This window comes from Bos taurus, chromosome 8 (genome assembly GCF_002263795.3).
Source record: "Bos taurus isolate L1 Dominette 01449 registration number 42190680 breed Hereford chromosome 8, ARS-UCD2.0, whole genome shotgun sequence".
Lineage (NCBI taxonomy): Eukaryota > Metazoa > Chordata > Mammalia > Artiodactyla > Bovidae > Bos > Bos taurus.
The window spans coordinates 99,686,394-99,712,468 of record NC_037335.1 but is presented as its reverse complement, the minus strand read 5'-3'; the positions used below and the strand labels follow the sequence as shown (position 1 = coordinate 99,712,468).

At 44.8% G+C, this 26,075-nt stretch overlaps 1 protein-coding gene across 3 annotated transcripts in view; it reads right to left on the bottom strand.

Annotated features, from left to right (window-relative positions):
- The window catches only part of PALM2 (paralemmin 2), a 379,963-nt gene that overhangs the window by 9,483 nt on the left and 344,405 nt on the right, over positions 1–26,075 (bottom strand). For all 3 annotated transcript variants that reach the window (NM_001435193.1, NM_001371509.2, NM_001193034.4), the window contains 3 exon segments: positions 5,106–5,284; positions 22,724–22,851; positions 22,853–25,125. In NM_001435193.1, the coding sequence (NP_001422122.1) occupies positions 5,106–5,284; positions 22,724–22,851; positions 22,853–25,125 (2,580 nt within the window).

The following is a 26,075-nucleotide window of genomic DNA, read 5'->3' as shown; positions in this document are numbered from 1 at the left end:
TTAATTCAAGATTTGTCACTTCCATTTGCTATGATCTGAATTAACAAGATTCTTTCCCCTGTTGTTTATGCAACCAGCTACCCCCCAGCAAGATCTTTAAGGGTCATGTTGGACTTGTTAGAATCTGTAGTCATCTGTAGACAAACAGCCCTTTCCTCTTCCTGTAGGCCTCTCTGAGCCCAAAGTAGTCTTGTCATCTGTTGTCTCATGAAAAGAAGACCCTAACCACAGACAAAGAATGGTTTGAATGCAAGCTTTGTGGAGGCAGATTCTCTGAACCTGATCTAAGGATGGCACTGCCATGAGACAGCAAGTAGCCTGCTTCATCTCTACCTTGGGGGGCTTAGATAGGTTCCTGAGAATGGGGTAATTATGTCGGAACTAGAATGATCCTTTAGTTCCTCTAGGAAACTAAAAGTCACTGTAAAGAAAGCTCAGCGAAAAAATGTCCTGGCTGTGGGTGATGAGTTAGAAGGACCGACTTCTGACAGCTCCCTTCAGACTTGTGGTCCTGACCTTACATTTATACCACACGGGACCTTGAAGGCACTAACTGGTTTCTGGCAGGGTGACCACAGGCTGGATGGGGGATCATATGACTGTGATCACCGACTGCTTCTTAGGTGCTGCATTTGGAAAACATGTTGCATCATGATCAGACTGATGACCAGGGGCTGATGAATGTGGAGTGTTCCCCTCCCCTGCATGTTCCTAGGGTGTGTGTGAGAACTAGGGGAATGAAGCATCACTGAGGGTGACTGAACTCTCAGCCTGCAGCGTAGGGGCACTGGAGGCAGACAAGCTTCCTCCGCCCACCCAGGGACAGTTCAGCGAGAATTCGTCAAAGATGTCTTGGTCTGGAAGGAAGTGTGTGTCAGGAATTCTTGGAAAAGTAGTGACTTCTAGCCCAGGAATTAACCCAGGAATCAAAGAGACCTTGGTTTAACCCAGGAATCGAAAAGGCCTTCTCTTATTCCAAGACAGGCAGGAAAGGCTGAAAGCCCTCTCATAACTACCTTGGGGGCAAAGGAGAAAGAAAGAGAACACAGGAAAACCCACCAAGGGTAGATTCAGTGCGAGGCCTGAGGATGGGGCTAAAAGCCCAGGAGGCTGTACTTTGGACTCAGCACAGCACCCCTTCCATTGAGAAAGGGAAAGCAAGTCTACCAAACAAGTTCAAGAGCACTCCTGATTCAAGAACTCATTGCCTTCTGAGACTAGGTCAGGTTGGAGGAAAAACTGGCCAGAAAAACAGTGTTGCCTCAATATCCTTCCTTTGCAAGGTACCAAGAAACCCTACAGGAAATTATGATTCATTAGGACCTTATGAGTTGCATGACTGACCAGAGACAGCATCAGGCCCAGATAAGGGGACATTTCCATGTAAGATAACATTTCCGGATTAGAGAAACCTATACTGCGAGCAGGACGGCTGCTCTGCACAAAAACACCAGGTGGGGGATGGATGAGGTTGAGCTCAGTGCCCCGGTCTCCTCCCCAGCTGCACAGCCGACTCAGGACTGCACCCTCACAGAGTTTTAGAAAAGCGTGCCTTTTCCTAATTCTCACAAGAGTCCTTAAAGGCTGGTAAACAGCCCGGTAAACAGCCCAGGGTAAGTGCGTAGGGTTGGGGTTAGCAATCCTCCTACCCCTAAATTAGCCAAGGGGGTACTAAGAGGTAGAGCCTGGCTGAACCTCAAGCATGGTGGCACTCATCAGTGACCACGCCAAGCAGAAGGCCCCAGCCCAGGTGGATGAAGACCGTTGCTACTGAAGCATTACTGTGCCCCAGGTCTGAGCTGGGGAACAAGGATGGCCATTTGGGGGTCACTTTTTCAGAAAAGGGATTGTTTTCCTGGTTCCTTGTCACTGACTTCATCCCCAACTGCAAAATGAAGCAAAACATCCACAGATGACTTTCACATCAACTCCTGGGCAGATGTTCCCAGAAAGAGAGATTCATGATTTCATATTTCACCTTCTGTTATTCTCTGAGCCCTCACTTTGGTTTGAGGAGGAGAGAGGCTAGCTGAAGAGTATGAAGAGCTGCCTCATGCCACTGCCTGCCAGGGACTCCTTGAGCCAGAGTCTTCCCTCCCATCCCACATATGATATTTTATCAAGTGGGGAAATGGAAGGTCCTGAACTAGGGACAGGTCTCCAGATGCCAGTGCTACTCTGGGGTGGAGGGATGCTATACCTGTTTTGATGGTAAGGATCAGTGGTTTTCCCCCAGATAAGTTGGCAAAAACTACTCATGCAAACTGCAGGCACAGCTACATTTGTCTTCTCTTTCTTCTCTCCTCCCATCCTCATTAACATCACTGTACCCAGCGCATCACTACGCACACATCCCAGTCTTGGTTTTAAGCCTGCCTTCTCCTTGGGAAGTAGAGTATGTAAGAATTCTCTTCATTCAGTTCAGAAAGAACTTGCCACTTCCTAAGGGTGAACACTTGTGGTTGGGTCCTGATCACACGTGAGTGACTCATAGCTGCCGAGTGGCTTTGGGGAAGAAATGGTGGCAGGCCCAAGTGCTGAGTCACAATGGACCCAGATGACTTAGGATGATAGAAGCTGGAGGAGCTAAGAAGCCACATCTTACCCTGAGGATCATGTATGTGGATGGAGCAAGAACAGAATTACCAGCTTCTGGGGCAGGGAAGCCAGTGACAAAATTCAGCCTTCAAGCCATCCATCTGCTCCCTATGGTTAATATTTTGGTATGAAAGACAATTAAAGAAAGGCCACAGATCAGCTAGGAAAAGAGATGAAGGCTTGTTCATTCCTACAGGTAAACTTCAACATATTCTGCAGTGATTGATGGTGACACAATAGAAAGATTCCCTGAATCAAAAGGACTAAGACAGGTTAACAGGTGGCTCTGAGATGAAGTCTCACTGATGATCATTCATTTGCTTTAGAACAGTATACTACAGTTCTTTCAAAAGAACTGTAATATACTGTTCTTTTGTTTCTTCCAGATTTGGGTCTCTTAAAAAGAGATACAGTAGGTTGGATAGATTTTTTTTCTATCCCTAAGAACTTTCAACAGCGAAAAACTTGGTTCTCTTGCAGTATCAACAACAGTGCAGAACACTTGGCCTTGACTTTGAGATCTGGGAATATGAACAGTTTGCTTAGTAGGTTTCTTCCTTATCTAAAATGTTGATATACTTGAAAAAAAAATAAAACAGAGACAGGAGTGTGTAAGTAAAGGGCAATCAGTATTAAAAGGCTGATTCCAAGCAGCTTCCTTCATGCAAAGGGGGAAATCCAACCTGAGTCGAATACGTCAGGTGGCTGCCTAAGTATCAGAGTCTGTTCATCTCTGCCTATGACATGAGTGCGAGCAGGCTCTTTACTTCCAGGTATGGCGTTTTCCCCTGACACCTGCCCTTCAACACAAAAGGCATGCACAAGAGATACAGAGGGGGTGCTTCAAAATCACTCGTCTGGGTCACATGCAAAGTAATCCATTAGTTCCTCCGTATCCCCACATCCCAGCCAACTTCCACCAAGGTTGCCGATATACAGTGTGAAATTGTACATACAGCCCCAAGCTTCAAGATGGTCACAGGCTCCAGAAAATACCTAAAGGTTAACTCCATAATTTTAAGAAAGGCTCAAAGGAGGACAGAAAGGGTCTTACAGGCTCAGAGAAGGAGCCCCAGTGGTGGAAACCTCAGCAGCAGCCATCAAGGGCCAGGCCCATCCCACTGTACAATACAGGAAACAGCCCAGAAATACTCCAGCCCACCAGAGGAGCTGGGTTAGCTTTCCAAGCAACTGAGGTACAAGCCCAGGTAAGAGGCTGAGAGACACCAAGTGGGTCATTCGGCTGCCACAGGCACATTCACTTTCTTTACCACTAAAATGTTCAGTATCCTTTCACTCAGCCAACTAGAATATGCAAGGCAGTTAATCAGCATGGAACTCCTACTGTAAGCCCCGTCGTGTTCAAGTTTAAGGTGAGCAGAGAATTTATCATCCAAACTGGGGCACTTTTAAGAGGGAAAGGGGATGCTATTAATAATTACACGAGGATAAGAGGCAGAAACCAGGACTGTCCTGGGTCAACTGGGGCATATCCTCAACCGACCTGAGCTATTTCAGGGGAGGAGGTGGTTACCTCAATAAATGCTAAGAGACAGAAGCCAGCAGACTCTGAGGTTGACATGGACCCCTGAGGCTGATCCCCAGGCTCCTGGCTGTGCAGGCTGTGGGGCACAAGGGCTCTGAAGTCTCTTACTAGAGAAAGAAACCACAGAGCAGACGACTTTCTTCGCGGCTGATGGGCACGTCACATGCAAAGTTCTTGGAGCTGAGGGTAGCAGGGTAGCCGTGTGGTTTTTAACTGTCATTTTAAAAGACTCTTTCCTGACACACTGTACACATGGGCTTGGTAGCAGCCGAAACATACTGAGCCTTCTGAGCACTGGGTACCACTTACAAGGACTGCCCTGAGCTGACACTGAAGGGTCAGCCTCATCACAGGTCTCTGCAGCGATCCCTGACCTTTTTGGTACCAGGAACTAGCTTCACAGAAGACAATTTTTCCATGGACCAGGGTCGGGATGGGGGGATGGTTTCAGGATGATCCAAGTGCATTACATTTATTGTGCACTTTATTTCTATTATTATTATTACATCAACTCCATCTCAGATCATCATCAGTCATTAGATCCCAGAGGTTGGGGACTCCTGCCTAGAGAAATAACATCTATACAGAGCAGGCGAGCAATGACTGCGGTCAGCTCCCTGGTGTCTGTGGGTGATTTCAGGGAGCTTACGTCCTTCTTTCTGTGTTCCCCCTGCGTGGTATCTTTCTACACATCCCATATCTCATGTACAAGCTGTGCCAGTAGATTCAGACCAAAACTTGGCAGTAAAAAGACCCACTCTTTGCATGATCAATGTTTTTGAGAAACAAGACAAACCCCAACCCAACTCCAGGCATGTTAAAACCACACATCTGAAAATTGGTTCTGGTCCCATGATGCTGGCCAGACACCCGCACACACATCAGAGCCTGATCCACAGTACCATACACCAGGCCAACGTTCACCCTTGGATGCAGGAAAGAGGAAAGAGGAGAAACTTACACTACTATCATCCATTCTCTCGCGCCTTTTAGATTTGTGTGTCTCATAGTCTTCCATGAGGGTCTGCATCAGATTCTTGGGCCGCTGCGATCCGGCAGCCTCTTCGGGGGCTAAGTCAGGCTGCAAGCTGGGACCTTCAGGTGTGGGGGATGGAGGAGGTCTGACTTTCTCTATTTTCCCTGAAACAAACAACACGAAGAGAACACCCTTTCTAATAAGCTTGTCTGCTCATGACAGCTTTCGGAAAGAAGAGAACACTGGCAAAAAAGCAACCTGTGACATAGAGCGTGGTACCAGAATGATGGTTAAGTGCAGGTCATTTTATTACAAGGATCCAAGTGCTTAAGGATTAATGTCACAAATGCATCCAACAAAGACCTCAAGGAAACTGGTTCTAAAGTCAGTTAGACCAAAGAGACCTGTCAAGCATTTCGCAAATATGTCAGACAGACAGACAGACAGACACATAGACAGACATTGGCTCTGGTTGTTTTGGGGACATGTATTCTATTTGAATCTTAAAGGCCCATTTCTTACAGATAAGGAAAACTGAGGCTCTGCAAAGGGAAGGCTCTGCTGAGTCACCAGGAGGCTGGCGATGGTATCCAGGTCTCCTGGTTTCCTTCCCAGGCTCTTTCTCATCAGAGGTCACCGATGGTCAGATGACCAGCCCGAGGTTTTCATATGGACAGCAGGGGTTGTAAAACCCCTGGGTGAGAACTAAGCCTGTTCTTCCTGGTCTTACATGGATCAGCCAGCTTCACTTTTTTACCTTACCTGCCATGGTCCTGAAAGCATTTAGGTTTGAGTTCCCAGGTCTTAAGGAATGAATGCCAACAACCGCAGGTTCCATGTTGTAGGAAAGGGGTATGACAGACTTGGGAAAGGTGAGGTTCCAGCTTTTGAGATGCCAAACAGGAATTCTTAGGATGAGATCAGGTCCTCAGTCGCAGTGGTGTGGTGATGTCAGGCACTGCAGCCACGACTGCCTGTATCCCACCCTCTCTGGAAAAGCCTGGCCCTGACTTCTGGCCCAGGTAGGAGTGGGTTTTATTGCCAGAGCCCCAAATGCACCTCTGAGAAGTAGCTTCAGGTTCAACAGTCATGATGGTTTCAACTATGCCCCTTGTGAGAGACATAGGGACTGTAAACAAGGAATGTAGAGAAAACACACAAAATATACGGGGCTGTTAAAGCACAAAAGTTTGGAAACGACCAGGGGAGGTTCAAGACCCACGTGACCCCCCTCCTGCAGACCCAGGATGAAGGCAGGTCATCTTTCTTTGCCTTACTCCCCAGACTGCCTGATGTAGCCAGCCAGAATCACAAGTGAAGCCTGGGGTCTGCATCTCTATGTGGGTGGCTATAAGACTTTACCAGGCAGAGCTCCTTTGATGGGAGGTGGGAAGCCCCTCAGAGTTCAGGAAGCTTGGGTTTTAATTTCTGCTCTCTCATGAACCAGCCATGAGGTTGGCTGCAGACAACCATGTTATGTTCCCACTTTAATCTTGGATTGATCACTTAGGTTCTCCAAGTTTCAACTTCCCTAGCTTGCCTGGAAAATCCCACGGACGGAGGAGCCTGGTAGGCTGCAGTCCATGGGGTCACTAAGAGTCAGACATGACTGAGCGACTTCACTTTCACTTTTCACTTTCATGCATTGGAGAAGGAAACGGCAACCCACTCCAGTGTTCTTGCCTGGAGAATCCCAGGGACAGGGGAGCCTGGTGGGCTGCCCTCTATGGGGTCGCATAGAGTCGGACACGACTGAAGCGACTTAGCAGCAGCAGCGAGGAAATGAGAATACGGGGAGACGCTGTCTTAGAAGTCTACTCTAACTCAAACATTTTGCTATTCTATCAAATATATTTGGCAAGAAGATCAACCTTTACTGGTTTTTAAAAAAAAGTATATGACCAGCCCATCTGGCAATTATGTAGGAAATTTTTAATTTTTAATACATTGGCACCGTTACATTAGTAACTTAATAAAACTCATTGCTTTGATCTCAATTACCCAGATCATTGGTAAAAAGTCTTTTGATATTAACAGTAAGGGTACAAATATTTGAAGGTCTTGAAATCCTCTGGAAATGGTTTCTATTTTTTATTATGAAAATTAGGAAATGCTATCATGATGCCAATGGACTTATCAATTATATTAACATTATCAAGATTTTACCACTCCTGTTTCATCTATGCTATCTACCTGTCTTCCTCCCACCACTCTGTACGAAAATATTTGAAGCAATCTCAGACCTCAGGCAATATAATTCTGGAATACTTAGTATGTATTTCTAAAAATTTTGATTGACTTTTATAATGAAGCTTTGAGAAATAATACAGCCCAGTGGCCAGCACGCAGTTCTAGAGCCAGTGTGCTTGGGTTTGAATTCATTACTTAGCAGCAAAATACCCTTGGGCAAGTTACTTGTTTCGTTTTTTTAAGTTTTTCTATCTCAGTTTCCTAATCTATAAAACTGGCACGTTGATAGAAGTACCTACCTCATACAGTTGGTACAAGAACCAAATTAATATTTATAAAGTTAATCTTTAGAACAGTAAGCATCCAGTGAGTCTAGTCATTATTTATTTGGAATCTCAGAGAATAATTATGTCTATGGAGTAAGAATGAGCAATTTTCTAGGAAATTCTGCATAAAAATTTGGCAACTCTTTTAAAACTAGAAACAGATACCAAAAGATCAGGTTGGTCACTTTCCAACTGACCTCTCAAGAGGTCCCAATCATCTCCTACTAGCCATTCCTCCAGTACTAAACTCCTAGAAAGACAGTCTGTATTCACTGCCTCAAACTTCACCCCTTCACACATTCCACAGTAGGACCCCTGACTCATAACACTTTGTTTATACTTCTGTAAAGCCTTTTTCACACCTTGACTTGTGTCATATCTGGTTGTTTAAACTCTTCTTCTCAGTTAAGCTATAAAGTCACCTGAAGATAGGAATCAGCTCAGTCTGAGGCTAAGAACTCCCCTAACTCATCTGAATATACACTCTCTAGGGCAGGACCTTGTCTGCCCTGGTCACTGCAGGATCCCAGCACCAACTGTGGCATCTGGCACAGGCAGGAGTTCATGGCTGTTGAATGAACCAGTAAGTCCACTGAAATACACATAGCAGCCACTAATTAAATAACTTGTGGACTGGGACAGAATTCCCAATACAGAATCTGAGCAAAGAGTTTAAATGTCTTCACCAAAGCACATGAAATAAAACGATTGTGGTCTACAGAACCATAGACACGAACAGCTTTGGAGTAACAGCAAACACATTTATACAGCATTTCAATGATAGGTTTCTTCATGTCATTTGACCCTTAAAACAACCCTGGGATGTAGTAATCAGGGGGGATGTCATGACATCTCTGAACAGTTTAGACCCTGGAGGCTCAGATGCTTAACATCAGTCCAAATTATATTAGCTAGCAACAGTCAAGGTTAGGTCTGGAATCCAAATTGTGTCAACTGTTGCTAAACTATGTAATTGGGTGTGTGCTGAAAGAGAATAACAGAAGGTGAAAAGTTACTACAGAGAAGTGGTCAGCTATTAAACATTAAAGCCATTTCCTGCTCCTCCGTCCATGGGACTTTCCAGGCAAGAGTACTAGAGTGGGGTGCCATTGCCTTCCCCGGTTTATTTCTTAGTACTCCAGCAAATCCATCCCTGAAGCCAGTTTTACCAGTTACGACCACTAGAGGTCACATGGGTAATAGGAACCAAAGACTGCCTTAGCAGGTCTGCAGTGGCAGCTTCCAGAGAAGGTGGCGGGGACGCCTGGGAGACAACAGGTTTCAGATAACCAGGCTTACGTTTGAGCCTCAGGAGAAGCAGTCACAGATCCCCAGAGAAAGGAGACACTGCACCCCACCCCCAGACCTCTGGTCTGGTTGATATCGGGGGAAGTCAGCTTGCTGGGGCTTCTCTGCTGTGATCTCCAACCACCCTGCCTCCAGTATGGTTCCAACTAAGCCTGGAATTCTCACCCCATCTTAGGAATCACACAGGTCATCAAAAACCTAGTTTGCAGCTCAATCAAGTTTTCCCCTTGATTTGTTGTCGTTCAGTTGCTAAGTCATGTCCGACTCTCTGGGACCCCATGGACTGTAGTAAACCAGGCTCCTCTGTTCATAGGGTTCTCCAGGCAACAATACTACAATGGGTTGCCATTTCCTTCAGGGGATCTTCCCAGACCAGGGATCGAACCCATGCCTCCTGCACTGGCAGGAGATTACCACTGAGCCACCAGGAAAGTCCCTTTTCCCCTTGATCAGGATGGTGAAAAATGTCTCATGCTCATCCCCCAGCAGTAGACACTGCAGACACCACCGTTTGGGCCTCATGACACAAACAAGTAAGCAAGTGATGCAAGTAATTTGCGGTACAGGCCCGAGAGGTCTCTCTCATCCTGTCTACAGCCCTGGGGGGCCTCTTGAAATTCCCTGGCCCTTAGGACACAATTCATCAGGATCTTCAAACAGTGATGGTTATCTCTGGTGTTTGCTGGCATGAACCCAGATTCCGCTACCCTCAGGTTCCATCTCCACTTGTCTCACCAAAACTGGTTCTCAGTCTGTTCAGCTGGGAAGGACTGAACAGCTGACAGTAGCTGGAAGTGTCCTCTATTTCAATGATAAACATCCTGTTATCTAGTTTCGTACCTGGGCAGAATACTCTACAAAACATTTCCCTTAAAGGAGCCAGTTGGCATCCCTGGGGTGTCATGTAGACCTCAGGGCAGACCTGTGTTGGTCTTGGCCAAGAGCTGCTACCTGACATTTACAGAGCAGGGGTGATGTGAGTTTCACGACTGACATAGGAACCAAAAGAACAAAGCTAGATTGCAATTCGGAGTGGAGGGTAGAAAATGTTCTCAAGTTTATGTCCTACACGTGATTTTGTCCAAACTATTCCGTCTAGAGTGATTTTAGATTTAAGCATTTAAAGGTGTTTGAGGATAAGCAGCTTCACTTGGCAGGATGATGCCAAAGCTGTGTTTCTAAAATCATGTCCTATTACCTTAGCTTTGTAAGATAGTACTCAATGCTGCAAACAGTCAAAAAGACATTGGTCAAATAAATTTGAGACATACTCGACTAAAGAAAGTTTTAAAATAAAACAAGATAGCTTTTCTTTACCAGAGGACTTCTCCGAAGTTTTAGTGCTAATATGATTGTGAATCTCTAGTTTAAGGATGGGTGTACAGCACTTCTCAAATTTATTTAATTACAGAACCTCATTTCATAGAAACCCTATTAACATCTCAAGTTTGGGAAATTACCAGTTTGGGAAATTACTATTTACTAGTTAACCATTAACCACCAATTGTAGGCACAGGTTCAGCTAATAATTAAGTATAGGCACAAAGCTTATGTATAAGAACTTTTATTACTGTTTCTTTGTTTATAATTACATATGTGGAACAACAAAAGCATCTGACTATGGGACAAGGGTTAAATTAGTTATGGCTTATTCAGATGTTGGTGTATTATGTAGCCATAATAAATCATGTTTTAGTCTCTCAAATTTAAAGGAATAGTTACAGTCATGGAAGATACTCAAAATACATTAAGAGAAAAAGCAGATTGCAAAAGCAGAAATATTGCAGGGGCTGAAGTGTGCAGGCTCTAGAGCTCGACTGCCTGGTTTAAATCCTAGCTCATTACTTATTAGCTGTGTAAAAGTTAAAAAAAAAAAGTGCACACATGACACACAGTAAAAGCTAAATCAGGGTAAGATGAACAGTCTATCGTGGGCAGAATAAAGGCTTCCACAAGCATACCCAAGCCCTGATTTCCCAAACTTGTGAATATACTTCTTTACATGGCAAAAGGACTTTGAAGGTGTGATTAAGTTAAGGACTTTGAGATGGAAGACTATTCTAGATTATCCTGTTTGGTGAAATGTAATCACAAGGGTCCTCATAAAAGAGATGGAGGAGGATCAGAGAGAGGGATCTGAAGATGCTATGCGGTTAACTTTGAAGATGAAGGAAGAGGTCACAAGCCAAGGAATGCAGGCAGCCTGCAGAACTGGAAAAGGGAGGGAAATGGTCCTCCCTAAGAGCCTCTGGAAGGAACACAGCCCCACCAACATCTTGACTGTACCCCAGAATGACTATATTTTAATCTGTTTGAAATGCTAAAGTCAAATACCACAGATTCTGTGGCTTTAACAGCAGAAATGATTTTCTCATCCTTCTGGAAGCTGCAAGTGTGAGATCAGCACAGGTGCCAGCATGCTCAGGTTCTAGTGACAGTATCCCCCCTATCGTGCAGATGGCTAACCTTCCCTGCCGTGACCACACATCTCAGCGAGAGAAGGGGCTCTCTGGTCTTTCTGCATAAGGGCACTAATACCATCATGAGTGGCCTCACCCTCATGACCTCATCTAACTCTAATTATTCACAAGGGCCCTGTCTCCAACTACCATCACATCAGAGTTTAGGCCCTCACAACTTGAGGGGGGCAAAATTCAGTCCACAGCTGACACATTTCAGATTTCTGACCTTGAGAACTATGAGATAGTAAATGTGTGTTAAGTCACCATGTGCTGTGCTGTGCTCAGTCATGTCTGACTCTCTGTGGCCCCATGGACAGTAGCCTGCCAAGCTCCTCTGATCATGGAATTTTCCAGGCAAGCATACTGCAGCAAGTTGCTATTTCCTACTCCAGGGCATCTTCCAGACCCAGGGATTGAAAACCATCTCTTGCATCTCCAGCACTGGCGGGTGGCTTCTTTACCACTAGTGCTACCTGGGAAGCCCTGTTAAGTCACTGTATTTGTGATTTGCTACAGCAATAGTAGACTAATACACATAGAGACCTAATGTTATCTTCCATGCACGTAAGTGCATGAGAATAATTAGACATGTAGTGGTTAGGATTACAAATCACTTTTACCTTTATCCTTTGTTCTCTACATTTTTTCTGCAATAAGCATGAATTAATTTTAAATTATACAACAAGCCAGAATTTTTTTCCTTTAGGTATTACTACTCATGCTAAGAAGAGCAGATAAAGTTGAGGCTTTAAACTTCATGGACTAGGCAGATCCAGACTTTCTTGTGTCTCACCAGCCAGCACAGGCCCAGGGAACCCCTGGGCTAACCCCTCCTGGAGGCCTCAGAGAAGCACTGGTCTTGTCTGCGTGACATGGGAGGCAGACTGAGGAGCAGAGGGGGCAGCAGAATTTCACTCCCAATTCATAAATGCTGTCTCCCACGATGGGTGGAAGAAAAAACCAGGAACCATGAATTTGGGTTTCCTGTTTATTATAAATAGTTAAGACACGTTCTGGTCCGGAGAGAGTGAGCCACACCTTGACTTGCTTCTGGCTTTTCCAAACAAGATGGATTTCCCTGTGCTGATGGGGGAAGAGAGAAAACCCCACAGTTCCCTCCCACTCAAGAGAACCGGAGTGGAGGCTGCATGTCCTGGGTACACAGGCGCTGCCTTTCCTGACGGCCCACACCCTCCCTCTTCAGGAACTAACTTCAGGACTAACTTCTATGAAGCCAAGAGGGTGGAGTCCTAAAATTTAGAAAACTATTTCGGTCAAACATTAGCTTTCTGGTGAGTATCATATTCTATATACATGGCGTCTAATGTCTTAAAAATCAAAGATCCTTTGTTTCTACATTTCTCAAAAGAAAAGAGAAAGCCATCACCCACTCTTACTTAAAAACCAAACCGAACAAAGACGCCCACCAAATAACATGCCTTGGCCCAAGCCTCCTTCAATGATCTCCTTTCTTCACAGAGCCTTGGGGTGTGCTTGCAAGCATCTAAACGACTCGCAGATCACCAGAAAGAAAGGAGTCCAGACTTAGGTTTTGCAATCCATTTCCTCCCAGTACAAGGGAATATCCTGCTTGTTGGATCCCACTGGCTTGTACGGTTCCAGCTGTGACCCACACACCCTTGCTCCTTTCATCTCCTCCTTTGAAGGCCCCAGGAGTGGGACAATGCGATGATATGAATCTTCATACTATAAGTCTAGCTCAGAAATGAGAAATGAGAAATATCCCTACCTGCTGACACAAGTCTCAGAAACTTCCAAATATTACTACTTCAGGGTAAGGAGGGATGAGTTGGGATGAGTTGTCATTTCTCTGAACGGAGCTGGAAAAGGAAAACTGGAGAAGGAAAGAGTTTTGCATCTCCAGGGCAAATATAGTTTAAGACCAAAAAAAGAAAAAAATTTAACTATACCAGTAAGAATGAAAATCATGGTAAGTAGTGAATCCTGGACCAAGATCTTTTGGTTAAACACATTTCTACCAACATGGTGAGCCTGGCTCTATGAAGAAGACAACCACCCCCTAAAAGAAAATATTTTCATAGTGATTTGTAATTTCATTCTCACCCAACATGCTTAATAATGGCCTTTGTTTTTTGAAATCACAGGTGACTACTGAAAGCTAATTGTGAACTCAGATGTTATGAGAGAAACTAAATCTAAGGAAATAACGATGAATACTTCTCAGGACTAGAACGCAATTTTATAAAGCAAGCTGTGCCATTTATGTCAGGCTCCCAATAGCTACTGAATAACTCTTAAGTAATTCTGCTAAAAGTTTTCTAAGTCTTTTCCTAAAACATAACAAAAACTGCAATAACAACAAAAATAATAATAACCCTAAAGGGAAGCCTTTTGTGCACTGACTCTATGAACTTATTGATGAGGCTGATGCTATTTGATTCCCATTTTACTGGTGAAGAAACTGAGATTTAGAGAAGTGAAGTAAGTAAGTTACACAGCTAACAAGAAGCGGAATCAGGATTTAACCTTTAGAGATGAATCCAGAGAAATGACTGTCACATTTAAGCCCATAATTCTCCTTGCCCATCTTTAGTATGAATTTATATTTCAGTAATGAGAAATAAAAGATGGACTGAGAACACTGTGATGTCAGACGCATACAACTTTTGGGGAAACCTTGGATGTTTACCAAGGCCATGAGAAATAAAATACCATTACAGGTGATATGGATGTATTCCCCAGGGCTCTAATGGCCTGTCCTGCACACACTTCCCATGACCGTCCATGGTCCTCCACCCTGTAAGTAGTAAGTAGTTTATTCACAAAGATGAACTGGATCTGAAATACCAGTCTCCCTAGGGAAGCACATGGCAAGTCGCCATAGTTAGTACGAAAGTGTCATATCCTGCCCTAAAAGCCAACCGTCATGACGGCTATCTTGCTCCCAGGCCTGGCTTAGATGAAATCTAGCTCACATTTCTGATGAGGCATTAATTAGAGCAGGAGTTTTACAAGAATTAGGTCCTTTGATTCATCTCTTCATTCTCAGCTCATGATTTGCATGTGACTGAGTCTGAATCTTTGGAAGCAGCTCTCCTAACTTGGAGCACAGAGTAGCCAGACTCAGGAAAAGGAGCACCACGTGGTGTCCCCAGCAAGGCAGGTGACAACCCAGACAAGCCTGGGTATACCAGAAGACCCAGCACAATCAGCGGTGACAGCAGAACCTGCTGCAGAAGGGAGTGCTGGGAAGTGTTGCTCTTTTCCAAAGTTCTATAATCCAGAATACATGATCATAGGCTTGTCACAGAACAAAGACCAGAGTCTGTGTCTTCTCAGAAGTGAGGCTGATGGGTTTAACCATGGCAGTGGCCTTTTTAAACCACTGAAGGCAATGTCCAAAAAGAACTCTGAATTCTGTAACTTGAGAAGTCCTGATTTCACCACATACCTTCATCCCTTGCCAAACTATTTTGATCTAAACTTTCTTACCAATTCCTTCCCAAATGGCATGCATTTTTTTTTTTTAATGAACCTATTTGCTGGGTTCAGATACAAAAAATACAAGGAGTTTCTGGTTCAAGGCAGAAGGAACTATCTTATCTTAAAGAGCAAAAGAGAACAAAAGCAGAGAGCAGACATGGTGTTCAACAAACACTAGTAAATGAATTTGGTCAGCTCTGGCCCCACTTTGCCAGAAGTGTTCGGGCAATGGAGTGAACACGTTTTCCCTCTCATCCTCAGATTAAGAAACAGATTCCTTGCTTGAGTGCCTGTTCCTTTCAGTCAGTGAAAGGAATGAGCCTCTCTCTAGAGTGAATGACCGAGTTTCCTCCTGGGCATAAACGTTTTCAGGAAGAACTCACAAGAGCAGCCAGGCTAGATGGCTGACGTGGACGATGTTAGTCCCTAGGCCATCTGCTTAGATTTTGGGACAGAACCAGCAGTTTTCCCTACTGTAATTTGAAGCACTGGAATTAAGTTCTGAAAGCACAAAGGAACCATCCTAGGTCACTAGGGTAGCACTGTCTCATGGCCTCTGCAAGAAAATTCATCCAGCTAGACCACTGGGAGCAGAGGACTCCAGAGCAATCATGGCTCCAAAAAGGAGAGGGAGGAGGACCCAGAGAAAACAGGGGTTAGCCCTGAGACTGGGGAGAGGGAAGAGGGAGACTTGAGTGGAGAGAGGGACTGTTACTATGCACCTCATAGACCTCAGAAGCGGACGAGCAGGTCCAGCAGAGGACAAGAAGTGTACAAAGACTATGGCCTCTGAAGTCAAACAAGCCTGAGCTTGAACCTGGCTTTTCCACTTGCTAGCTGGGTGACCTCAGGCAACTGGCCTAATCTCTCTGGGCTCTGTTACTGAAAACGGAATAATACCACAGGTTAATGATCCCTTAAGCGACAATTCCAACCCCCTCCCCAGCCCCACCCCACCCCCAAAAAATTTTATCATAACTTCTTTGGCAACAAAACCTGATGTGAACCAGCATGAGCGTCTTCTTGGTCTTTACTGATTGCACTTAATAGATCTAACTCTTCCTAAGTTTCACAACAGAAATTGAATTTGATGACAGGTGTTGCCCTGGACCTTACTGGGTATGTTAAATACTATTACATGCATTGAACGGCTTTTCTACATACACTTTATGGCCTTTCTAACATAAGAAAAATGTGGACTATATCTGGAAAAATATGGAATATACTCTCAAGAGTTTGGATAATTTGGATTCTATCTTGGAGGGCTGTTGGGGAGACTAAATGTGAAAATGAAAAGGAGTAAACTGTGTATGAAGGAATCAGAGTAGTACTCAACGTTAAGGTCTTGGTGAGTTGTAGCTAGCATGATTAGGCTTGTGTCACCAGCGAAAGCTCAGGGAACATGTTGGTAGATATAACTGTCTGTAGGACACCACATTCAGCTTTAGAACCTTACACAAGGACTTCCCTGGAAGTCCAGTGGTTAAGGCACTTCCACTGCAGAAGACATGAGACTGACCCCTGGTTGTGGAGTTAAGATCCCATATGCCTGTAGCATGGTCAAATAAACAAAATTGTAAAACAAAACAAAAAAAGAACCTTTACACAGTCAGCTGGGCCCCTGGAAGTGGCACAATTTGTACTTGCCAGCAGGACAGGGAAATCCTAGGCACTCCTGAAGGACAGCCCTCTCTTAGCTGGACCTGGGCGGGGGAATACTTCCATCAGTCACACACACAAGGTCTTCTACTCTGTGGAGGACTGGGGGCATCTCAAGTGAGACTCATACAAGGAGATCAAAGGAGTCAATCCTAAAGGAAATCAACCCTGAATATTCAGTGGAAGGACTGATGCTGAAACTCCAATACTCTGGCCACCTGATGCGTACAGTCAACTCATTGGAAAAGACTCATGCTGGCAAACATTGAGAGCAGAAGAAGAGAGGGCAGCAGAGGATGAGACAGTTAGATAGCATCACCAACCCAATGGACGTGAATTTGAGCAACTCCAGGAGATAGTGATGGACAGGGAAGCCTGGAGCACTGTAGTCAAAGAGACATGACTTCACAACTGAACAGCAACAAGTGAGACTCAACCTAATCCAGCTGTTTATCATGGAACGAGGCCACCAAGCTCTGCTGTCTGAATACTGTGCTGATATAAATACTTTTTTCCACCTAGGACATTTTCTTTGTGACAGTGGAAGATAATGAAGGGAAAAGAAAAGTACCCAGTCCAAAAACTTTATAATAATATGATAATCACACATGCAATCTTAATTCAAACTGACCACAGAAGTAAAAAAATACCCTTGGAAATTTTATTTTTATAAGGTGTATAACTATTACATCTTTCCACATTAAAAGACCTCAACAGACCATTATGGGACTCAATATTCATATCTTTGTCTTGACCGCTATCCAGAATGTCCTACTGGGCAAACTGTCTGACTTGGTAAATCAATTCAACACCTGGCATGAAAATGCAAACTAGTTCAAAAAACTATGCTAATCATCACCTAACTAACTGGGTTTCTCTGGCCTGCCAAGAACTGGGAAGTGTAATCAGGATATCTAATAATAGACACAGCGCTAAAGAGAGAACTGTCCGTTGACACCCTTCCTAATGAAAAGACATTTTGAAAAGGTCTTGATTGTAACTTGAGTACAATGTTTGGGTTTCCCTCCCAAACTCATTCCTCAAGGGTGTTTTACGGCAGTGTGGAGGTTGAGTACCTGCTGAAGAGCTTCCTTTATTCTCTAAGTACCATCCCACATCTTGGGAGCATAGCTTCTCTTATAACCCAGGGCACTCGTCAAAATGGTGGCAGGCCTTTAGACCTACGTAGAAAAGAAGCCCGTGGGACAGACTCGGGAGAGCGGAATGACTTTTAAAATCCATCAATTCCCGGATGAAGGCAGGATAGCTTTAGCGGTGTGGAGATAATCACCCCTTTGAAAAGTCCTCCCTGGCTTACCACTGACCACAGGATAAAGTGTAAAATCTAAAACCTTTAGCATGATTCACATAGCTCTTCACCGTCTGGCTCCAAATCAACTTTCTTTTGTTTTGTTTTATATCTCTTCCTTTAACCCACCCTAACTTTATTTAAGCACCTCAAATGTGCTCTTCCTTTGGGGCCTCTCTAAGGGCCCTTCCTTGTGACTGGAACATCCTTTCCCTTTCCCTGAACAAAACTTCCACGCCTTCAGTTCAAAGCTTAGATGATAGTTTCGAGAGAAAGGAAGACTTTCGTTACCCTCCCCATAAGGTGGTCTTCCTGGCCCATGCTAACACAGGTCTCCACGCTCCTCTGTGATGAAACAGTTATCTTTGTTGGCTTCTTCTATTACCGAACTAAGTTCCCTGATGGTGGGGACTTTGATCTGCCTTTTTCATTTCTGTATGAACAAATGCCACACAAACTCTATTTAAACTCTTCTTCCTTTAAAAATCACATTAGAGGGACTTTCCTAGAAGTCCAGTGGTTAAGACTTCGACTTCCAATGCAGGGGGTGGGAGCTCCATCTCTGGTTGAGGAGCTAGATTCTATAGGCCTCATGGCCAACCCACCCCCGACTCGCAACACAGAAATGATATTGTAACAAATTCAAAAGACTTGAAAAATAGTCCATATTAAAAAAGAAAAAAAGCTTTAAATAAAAAAATTACATAAGAACCAATGAGATTAAATTTCCATAAAATTTCTCCTAATAATTCATCTTTGAAAATGACTACATACTTTTGAAAACAGAATCCCATCATCCTCCAGTCTCAAAAGGGAAGAGAACCAAATGCAATAACAAGTATCTTTTCAACACCCGGGGAAATATTTGGAAAGCACTTCTCTTTCCTTATCACATTTTGGCTCTCAGTGAATTTTACTTGCCTTAAGATTTTAGGATTCCAACATGTCACCAGCCTAATTTCTACTATAGATGTTAAAAAGTGTATTTTTCATCACTTAGTATCAAATTGTCACTATGAGTCATGCAATGAACTGGCTGAATCCCCTCTAATGGCATGAAACATAGAGTAGTAGAGTAGGGACTCGGCAACATCTCCATTCACAAAACCAAAACTGGAACCAACAGTTCTGATCCTCACCATGAATGGTCCAGTTTGGTGGCTCAGAGTGATGTGTCAGCCTCCTTCCTGATCACAAATTAAGAAGCTGGCTGGCCAAACAATAATCTGAACATTTCCAGGCATGGATAGAAAAAAATTGCCTTTTGCATTTTTTTTTTGCCTTTTGCATTGCGTTTCTTTCAGTCCATGTTGTAATTCTGGGGAAGTCCTGCCATCTACTTTCAGGGCTCTAGAGATAAACATGAAGAAATGAGCTGCAAAACAGGTCATTATCATGACTGTGCTCAGTGTGACACACAGACCCAAGCAAGCTTGCAGGGATGAATTACCATTTTACTAATGGTAAGGAGCAGGAATCAACCCTGTGGGGATGGAATATGGAGGGAGGAGATTAACATTAGCATAGGCGGAAGTATAAAGAAATCAACATGGGGCTGCAGGGGGCATACCTTAGGATTCTGTCTTGTTTAAAAGTCTGGCGGGAAGCCTGACAAACCACAGCAGGTCAGGAAAGTGTTGAAATATCTTAATTTTTGTTTGTGTGCTAGAAAAATATGGAAGCAATATGGTAAGGGGTTCAGTTAAGAGGTGGAGAGGAGAAAATTGAAAATACCACTGAGCATATGCAATGTACAGAAGGTCCTAGGTAAGTGGGACAGCTGTAACTGATCAGAGCCATGGAATCTGCCTGCCATGTGAGCAGAAGTTGCTGAGGTGCCTGCAAAGACTTCCTCTATTAGTGAGACTGCAGGCTCTTATGGAGGTCCTTTACCATCACACCCTTGTGATGGTAGGCTCCCCAGACTGGGCTGAATTCAGTGGTACCAAACCTTTTTCCAGAATACCATATAGAATGCCCAACTGCATTTCTGTGCCAAGCCAGCCCACAAGAATTTGAAGTGAACTTGACAAGTAAGGACCTTTAGGGAAAGCCAGCAAGTCACCATTAAGCAGAGACCAAAAAACCTCCCCTGAAAGTCTTCTGTGCCTCACTCACTCACTCAGTTGCCTATTACCCCGTAACTTGAAGGAATTAAGAAACATATCAGGAGAGTCACCATGCTATTCCTCTTCCTGCTCCCTCCCCTTTCCTTCCTGAACAATTTAGTCCAAAAGCCATTAGGTGGGGCTGATTGAGACAGGTTTCTGCAAGGAGCGGGGGAGGAGCCACAGTGGCCCAGAGTGGTGTGTGGGAGCCAGAGCAAGGTGGGCAGGGAGACGGGTGACCCAATATAGGGTGTTGGGGTCCAAGATGGGTGAGGAACGCGCAGGGGACAGCAGTGTCTACCTAAAAAGTGATTCTGGAGTCGATGTTTGGTGAGGAAAACAGTGGATTGGTTCCACAGGGGGGAACTGATCAAATAATAGATAAATGAAGAATAATAGGAACCAGGTATCTTGTTGCCAAGGAGAAGGTTACAAATCTGCAAAGAGAGAAGATGAACCATGTGGTATTAGATTAAAATTACAGGTATCAGGGTGAGGTCATGGTTTTCAGTAGGTAGGTAGATAGGTAGGTAAGATAGGTAGGTAGGTAGACAGATCAATTAATTGATATATCAACAGATAGACTTCTGACCATTGAGAGTGCCTGGGAGCAGTGCCTATCTAATAGCAGTGAGCACACCAAGCACCCAGATCTTGGTTTCTAAATACCACTAAAAATACCACCATTCTCCACTAACAAGAACTAATGCTCTTTATTGAAAGGGCTGATTCCAGGGTTAGGAAAGTACAAGATGAGACTGAAACATTTTGCAGCACCAGAAAGTAAAGATATGCCCAAATAATGGAGACATGTCAAAAGGGCACTAAAGTGAGCTTGAAAGGGCTCCTATGAACTATATTTGAGTAGTTAAGGATAAAAATAATAACAGAAATGGATTATAACCTACTAAATATAACAGGAATCCATGAGACCATCTATTATAGAGAGGGATGAAGATTACATACAGAGCACCAAAGTATTTCCCCACAGAATATTTGTTAATCATAAAAAGAAAAAGTAATTTTACTATGTAGAAGCCTGGCAAACACTCCTTCAATCAAGCCATCAAAATCAGTATTAAGTGAAAAAAGTTAACATCTGCCTCTGTAATGGGACAAACTGACACGATATCCTACCTGATTGAATACTGTGAGAATAAGCATCAGTTCTGTGTTATTCCTACCCAAGATGCATAACCCAAACATAATCACGTGAAAATATCTGACAAACCCAAACTGAGGGACATTCTACAAAACTGGGGGTGACTGAGCATCATGTTGGCAGCTTACTCTTATACATTTCTAAATAAAAACTATATTGGTACTTCACTAGGGGACTTTCCTTTAGCTTCGAGATTGTTTCAAAATTTAAAGGTTAATATGGAAAGAGTTAACTTGTGTCATTATAGATTTGATCTTGATTAAGGAATCAAGATGGGATTAAGGTCTGGAAGAAGAAGAAAAGGAGAAAGATAGTGCTAAGTCATGTACGACTCTTGCAACCCTATGGACTGTAGCCTGCCAGCCTCCTCTGTCCCTGGGATTTTCCAAGCAAGAATACTGGAGTGGATTGCCATTTCCTTCTCCAGGGGATGTTCCTGACCCAGGAATCGAACCCAGGTCTCAAGCATTGCGGGCAGATTCTTTATCGACTGAGCTACGTGGGAAACCCAAGGTCTGAATAGACCTGGGAAGCCCAAGGTCTGAATAGACCAAGCTAAATACAGTAATTATATGGCAAGGCAACACTTCTGAAATTCTCTCCAGTGAAGGAATAGTTTTTCTGCCCTGTCCATTATGGACCAATACTTTAAAAAAAAACACAAAATCCTACACTTGGATTTGAAGACAGTATCAAATTGCTCCAAGAGTTTTCAAACTCTTTACCAATGTCTGGACTGAGCTTAGCATGGACCAAGAATAGTCATAAATGAGCTCAGACCACACTTTGAGCAGCCCTTCTCTGTGGCAGGATGTGCGGTTCCCCAAGTAACATCATATCCAAATGGGAAATAAAAATTACTGGTCACACTGTTATCCATAATGGTAACAACAATAGTTATCACTGAAATTAACATCAACCATCTATACAAAATATTCAAGATAGGGAACTGTCCAAGCAATGGGAGGAGATTAGAGGCTTGTCTTTGACATAGAGAACTCAACTTCTCCAAAAGGGTCACAGAACACAAATAGATATGATGACCTTGATTCCAAAGTAATTGCTTTATGGTGATTTAAGGAAAGACAAATCCCATTATACAGAAGATGGACAGAAACATCTTCTATGCGTCAATCTGCAATACCAACCCATAACTGTCATTGCTGGGAAGAGACTCAGCATCCAGAAGGGGTTAGGAGAAGACATTCCCAAACCAGATAGGCTTGATTTAACTGCAGATACAGAGGGTCAAGTTACTGATGTCAACACAGTCCACACGACAGCCGACTCTAGGTCGGCACCACACACAGCCTAGCTCAACCAAGAGAGAACAATAAACAAAGAACAACTCTCCATATTACAGGAAGGCCAGAGCAGAAGGACAAGAAAGGAGCCATTACACCTTCTGGGCAACGGCGAACACCATCCAGGCTCAAGGGTCTTCCAGAAGACACTCTGACATCCCCATTGTGTGCCTCTGAACACTGGGATCCCCGGACCAGTGTCTCCATGACACTGAGATAGCCACGCACAGAGGTGGCTCCACGCTGTAAGCTGGAATCAACAACACCGATTTCTGCAGCATCTGTCTCTGGCCTGCGACACTTCACTTACCTGGAGCAGTTTTGTAGCACGATGCTCGGGAGGGCAGTGATGGGGCATTCTTTGCCTTGGGGCTCTGGGTACTCTGCAAGACTTGCCTCTGCCGCTTCAGCTCCTCTTCCCTTTCCTGGGCTGCTCGGAATCTCTTCTTCAATCATGGACAAAGTCCGCTGCTTTCTGGACCTCAGCTTGAAGGGCCCAACCATTACATCAGACTCTTGAGTGGCCAGGAGCGAGGCTGTGCTTCTCAACTCAGCCGCTTCCGAGTACTTGCTGAAGTAGCTCCCTTCCGGCCTGGTCTCCTCCATGTTTATTGGGCCACTGGGCTGTACCGCTGGCAGTGGCTGGGAGGGCCCCCTTTCCCTGAGCACCCTGTCTTCAGTAGACAGAATCTTTGGCAATACATCCCTTTTCTCTTGAACAGGGGAGGACACCTGAGGTGGTTCAAACATGCTCTGAGGCTTCTCTGAGCTGGGAGCCCTGGGGCCAGCTTTCTCTTGACTTACTTGAGGTCCTTGTTGTTCTGCTCCACCCTTGGTGGTTTCAGACCCAGCTCTGTCTATTTGCTCGGCGATGGCTTGTTGAATGGCATTCTGCACCAGGAGACCAGCCTGATATTCCAAGGGGTCATCAACTGACGCAGAGTCTCCCAGTGTGGACAAAGGGGAATAGAAACCATGATCACTGAATGACTTGGAGACCCCTTCTCCTCGGCCCTCTGAGGGGTTGTCAGTCTGGGGAGTCTGGGGCAGAGAAAAATCGGCCAGTGAATTCTCCTGCAGGGCATTGGTTGTCTCATTGGAGGCCCCACTGTCGCTGATATTGTCCATGCTGAAGTCATTGGACAGGGTCTCCAGGACGGTGGTATCCTGGGATCTCACCGACAGCTCATCCAAACCAGAGTCCAGCTCCTCTTGAGTCAAAGAGACATTGACTGACCTTGAAAACTGATCCAAGATCCCAGGGTCGTCATCCTTGACCACGGTGAGGACGGCCCGAGCACTCGTGAACTCACCATCCTCTGCCCAGAGTTTGGATAAGGGCCCACGTTTAGAGGGCTCACTGTACGGCCCTTCCTTTCCCTGGGGAGCTGTGCTGCCCTGGCCCCCTCCTCCAGAAGACTGACTCTCTGGGGCACAGTGGGCTTTCTGCCCCTTGGCTGCTGAGGAGTCTTCAGGAGGTGCCCCGACAGAAGCTGGTCTGGAGATGGTCAGTGTCTTGTCTGAGTTGATGGACCCCAGAGGTTTGTAGAAGGGCTTGATGGAGAAGAGCCTGGGTGTACTCTGGCCCCTGGCCACTGTCTGCCTGGAATTCTCCATCTGCTGGAACTGTTTGCGCGCCGCGGAGAAGTCTATCTGCTCCGTGACGATGTCCTCCTTTGGGTGGTCAGTCACAGAGGGATGCTCCCGTGAGGGTGCGGGGGCCGTGCAGAGCTGTGGTGGGGGCTGCTGCTGCTGCTGTTGCATCAGCAGTTGCTCCTGCTGCGCCCTCCTCTCCTTGCGCTCCTTGTACTTTTTGTGCGACTCCAGATGTTCCTCATCCAGTTGCTCCTCGATGGTCTTCTCCTGCGGAGGGTTCCACCATTTCGCGGCGATACCAGGGTTCTTCTTCACGGCCTGACTCCGGATGAGTTCCCGCCTCTCCTTTTCCAGCTCCAGCATCTCTTCTGAAGGCCTCACTTTCCTGACACGGTACTGTTCTTTCTCACTCTCGTCGTCCTCGAAGAGCTTGGAGGGCTTCTTGTCCTCGTGGAAGGCACGCAGCTCGAACTTGGCTTCCTTCTTGAGCGTGGTGAGCGTTACCTCCCCGTCCCGGGAGGAGCACCGTGAGCTGGTGGAGGAGCTGGGGCTCACGGGCACCTGCAGGCTGTCCCCCAGTACGTCTCGGGGCTGCTCAGGGGGGTGGCCGTTGGCTCTTCTACCCTCGGCCATGGTGTCAGAGTCGCTTTGATGGAGCTCCAGGTGCGGAGGAGCCTGTCTGCCAGCTGCCGTCTCGGTGACTTCCGGCTGGACAGCCGCGGGGGTGGGCGGACTTGGGCTTCCGGCCAAGATGGCTGCTCCAGGCTCCGGGGAGGATGTGCCGTTGTAGGTTCCGTCCACAGCAGAATCACAGCAGTTGGCCTCCAGCACCTCGTCTAGATATCGGATCTCTCTGGCCACGTCATTATCCAGAGATTCGTGGTGATCAGCAAGGAGGCCATTGTGGGGGGTTGAGTAGAAAGGGGAGGGGTGGTCCATGGAATGTGGAGTCGAGGTGATTCCGGTAACACTCTTACATTCTGCAACAGAGACCTCAATTTCCATGTTCTTGTGATCTGGGGGAAGAGAGCTGGTGATAGATTCCAGGGCTTTGGCACTACAGTTGTCTCTCTCGTGTTTTAGCCGGGTATCATCCTCAGAAAGCTCGGGAGGCTTCTGGAATAAAGAGAAAACAGAAATCAGAGTTAACGACCTCATTGCTTATGGATGTGAACCTCAGACATGAGCTGATAATTAACTGGAAGGAAAACTGAACAACAATGGCAGAATCTTTTGAATAAAGGTTTCTCTTCTAAAAAGGCCTTCATATATTCATTTTGTTACAGTAACAAGTACCTAAACTTTCTTAATTTTACAGATTCCATTTTGCTTACCTGGTGTCCATAAAATTTTAATTAAATGCTAGTTCCATTTTTACATTTAAAAGTAAACTGGGATTTGGATCATCTGATGACATTGCTCAAATAATTTCTGAAGTGGAAGAGATTAAGTATCAATTGTACCACAACTTTTCAAAATATTTCATGGCAGATTTTCTGTAGAAATGTTAATAGAACTATTTGTAATGTCCCCAGCTATAAAAAAGAAGGCCCTTTTGCAGGAACCAATCTTGAAAACATGATTCTCTGCCAGATGTAATGCAATTATTCTGTAGACAGGAAACTTTTAGGAAAATTTTTCCAAAATAAAATACTGGAAAACAGTAAATCTCTTCAATGGCCCCTTGAGAGCTACCGTATCCCACTGCATGGCTGAAATTGACCATGTGCATTATAAACACAGAACCAAAGCCACTGACTCACACAGTTCTATTCCCTGGAACAACATCAAAACAATGCTCCTTAGTTAAGGAGTGAATGTTGCTTTGAAAGGCTAGACAACACCACCTCCCATCTAGTTCCTAAAATGCTTTATATGTGACAGCTCCAATTTTGTGATTAAATAAGAAAACTATCTTTTTTAATGTTTTTACATGTATCATGTTTTTCATTAGTTATCTATTGCATGTCAGTTTATTTGGCATTAGTTAAGATTAATTTTCAAACTGTAGGATCATATTTTTTCATACCAAAGGTCTCTGGTTTATCTCAGAAAATGCAGCGGTA